Here is a 2,822-nt window from a genome sequence, read left to right on the forward strand (position 1 = left end):
TTTTTTGAGTTGAAGTCTCACTCTATCGCCCAGGCTGGAGTGCAGTGGCACAATCACAGCTCACTGCAGCCTCGACCTCCTGGACTCAGACAGTCTTCCTGCCTCAGCTTCCCGAGTAGCTGGAACTGTAATATAGGTGCACTCCACCACGCCTGGCTAATTATTTTATTTTTTGTAGAGACGAGGTCTCACTATGTTGTCCAGGCTGGTTTCAAACTCCTGGCCTCAAGCAATCCTCTCACCTCAGCCTCCCAAATCACTGGGCTTATAGGTATGAGCTACCACCCTGGGTCTGGAAAAAAGTTTTCTGTGGTGATAACCATAAATGGAAAGCCTGTCCCATTGGCCACAAGAGAAGGAAGCTAGCCATAGACAACAAATATGATGAAAAGCAAATAAAAGTATTTATTTACTCTCTAGCTGGGTGTTGCTGCCAGGCCGGTTTTCTGAGCCTGAGGCCTCCTTTTTTCTGTTAAAAAGAAAGAGTAAGCAGGGGGTGCAGTGGCTCACACATGTATTCCCAGCACTTTGGGAGGCGGAAGCAAGATTGCCTGAGTCCAGGGGTTTGAGACCAGCCTGGGCAACATGGTGAGACCTCGTCTCTACAATAAATCAAAAAATTAGCCGGGCATGGTTGTCCCTGCCTGTAGTTCCAGCTACTTGGAAAGCTTAGGCAGAAGGATCGCCTGAGCCCAGCAGGTTGAGGCTACAGTGGCTGTGAGCGTGCTACTGCACTCCAGAGGGTGACAGAGTGAGACTCCAACTCAAAAAAGAAAGAAAGAAAGAAAGAGAAACCAAGGGTTAGGCGTGCAAGTTATTCCAGCACCCAGCAGAGACTTTCTCCTTGGAAGTCATAAGGAGATGCCTGAAAAAGAGACGAAAAAAGGATGAATTTCCCACTGCGTTCTTCAAGGCTATTTAAAGCTCTGTGTGAAGTTGATGTCAAAACGTCTCTGACTGGGGCTGGGCTGCAATCCTTGTTTCAGGAAACACTGTTGGCTCCTTCTATGACGGAGGCTGGTCTATTACTGTTGTTTCATTTGAAGAGGCAAGGCAGGCTCAGAGAGGTAAAGACACTTGCCCAAAGTCACACAGCTTCTTCTATCTCTAGCACATGAGCTCTCTGTGAACTACTCTCTGGATTTTCCTGATTATGGTGAATATCTGTTTGGACTAGGATGGCCTCCTGATGGCCCTCCTTGCTTTTTCAGTTGAGGTCCATTGGTGCCAGCGGGGCGAGGGGCTGTAGACTTCCCTGCTGGTGCTTTTTTGAGCTTGCTGTGGCTTCTGTCCGGTGGAGAAGGGGGACTGTCCCCGCCCCAGTCTCTCCCTGAGGTGATCAGAGCCCGTGCAGGGTCGGCATGCACTCTGACTGCCTTGGGGGGCACAGGGTCAGTGTAGACAGCGCCCTCTACGGAAGTGTGGACACTTCTGCAGGACGCTGGGGTGGGTGGGGGACAGCCCTGGGCTCACGCCCCACCCTCACACCCCCAGAGGATCCCTGTGCCAGTGTGGGCGCCCCCGGAGCGCCCACCCTTCTGTGGCCGTGGAAGATGCGTTCGGGGCAGCTGTGGTGACCGTGTGGGACAGCGACGCACACACCACGGAGAAGCCCACCGATGCCTACGGGGAACTGGACTTCCTGGGGGCCGGCCGCAATCCCAGCAATGTGAGGCCTGCATGTCTGGGCAGGGCTGGGTGGCCAGCGGGCTGCATGACACAGAGGCGCCCAGGGCAGGATCTGAGGTGCCCAGCTGAACGGTGCATCTCCCCATCTGCCCATCCCTGTCTTTGCTTCGTCCTGTCCCCTCCGCCTCTGTCTGTCTTCTCTCTCTGAGCCTGTCACCTCTGGGTCTCTGTCTCTCTCCCTCTTGGTCTCTGTCTCCCCTTCTCTCTGGGTCTCTGTCCCCATCTCTCTGGGTCTCTGCCACCCACCTTGGTCTCTGTCTACCCTTCTCTCTGGGTCTTTGTCTCTGTCTCTCTGGGTCTCTGTCCCCGTCTCTCTGGGTCTCTGTCTCTGTCTCTCTGAGTCTCTGTCCCCGTCTCTCTGGGTCTCTGTCACCCACCTTGGTCTCTGTCCCTCCGTCTCTGGGTCTCTGTCCCCCTCCCCGTGTTCCCCTTCCTGTGTGTCCACAGTTTCTCCGGCTCTCTGACCGCACGGATCCAGCTACTGTTTACAGTCTGGTCACACGCACATGGGGCTTCCGAGCGCCGAACCTGGTGGTGTCCGTACTGGGGGGATCGGGGGGCCCCGTCCTCCAGACCTGGCTGCAGGACCTGCTGCGACGAGGGCTGGTGCGGGCTGCCCAGAGCACAGGTGACCGAGGGTGGGCGGGGGCTGCGTCTCCCTGGCCTGGGCTGCCGTCCCTACTTCTCTGGATGCTGTCTCCGTCCCCCCAGGCTCTGTGTGCCTCTTTGTCTCACTCTACTTCTCTCCCTCTGTCTCTCCGTCTCTGTATAGGAGCCTGGATCGTTACTGGGGGGCTGCACACAGGCATCGGCCGGCATGTTGGCGTAGCTGTGCGGGACCACCAGACGGCCAGCACGGGGTGCACCAAGGTGGTGGCCATGGGTGTGGCCCCCTGGGGAGTCGTCCGGAACAGAAACAGCCTCACCAACCCCAAGGTGCGACCCAGGGGGCTCTGAAAAGAAAGGGGCTGCGGGCCTGGACTCCAGGGTCTGAGGGAGGAGGAGGACGAGACTGGGACTCCTGGGTGAGGGAGGAGGGGTCCCGGGCCCGAGGGAGGAGGGGCTGGGGGTCTGAGGGAGAAGGGGCTGGGGACGTGGACTTCTGGCTAAGGGGGGGGAGGGGCTTGTGGCTG

General features: G+C 57.4%; 1 protein-coding gene across 1 annotated transcript in view; it reads left to right on the forward strand.

Moving 5' to 3' along the window:
* TRPM4 (transient receptor potential cation channel subfamily M member 4) overlaps positions 1–2,822 on the forward strand; it is a 51,951-nt gene that overhangs the window by 6,715 nt on the left and 42,414 nt on the right. Inside the window, exons 3-5 of the mRNA XM_021715609.1 lie at positions 1,495–1,669; positions 2,137–2,317; positions 2,462–2,625. Of these exons, the coding sequence (XP_021571284.1) occupies positions 1,495–1,669; positions 2,137–2,317; positions 2,462–2,625 (520 nt within the window). The remainder of the gene's footprint in view (positions 1–1,494; positions 1,670–2,136; positions 2,318–2,461; positions 2,626–2,822) is intronic.

This window comes from Carlito syrichta, unplaced genomic scaffold (assembly GCF_000164805.1).
Source record: "Carlito syrichta isolate Samal-C Ts95f unplaced genomic scaffold, Tarsius_syrichta-2.0.1 Scaffold307218, whole genome shotgun sequence".
Taxonomy (NCBI): domain Eukaryota; kingdom Metazoa; phylum Chordata; class Mammalia; order Primates; family Tarsiidae; genus Carlito; species Carlito syrichta.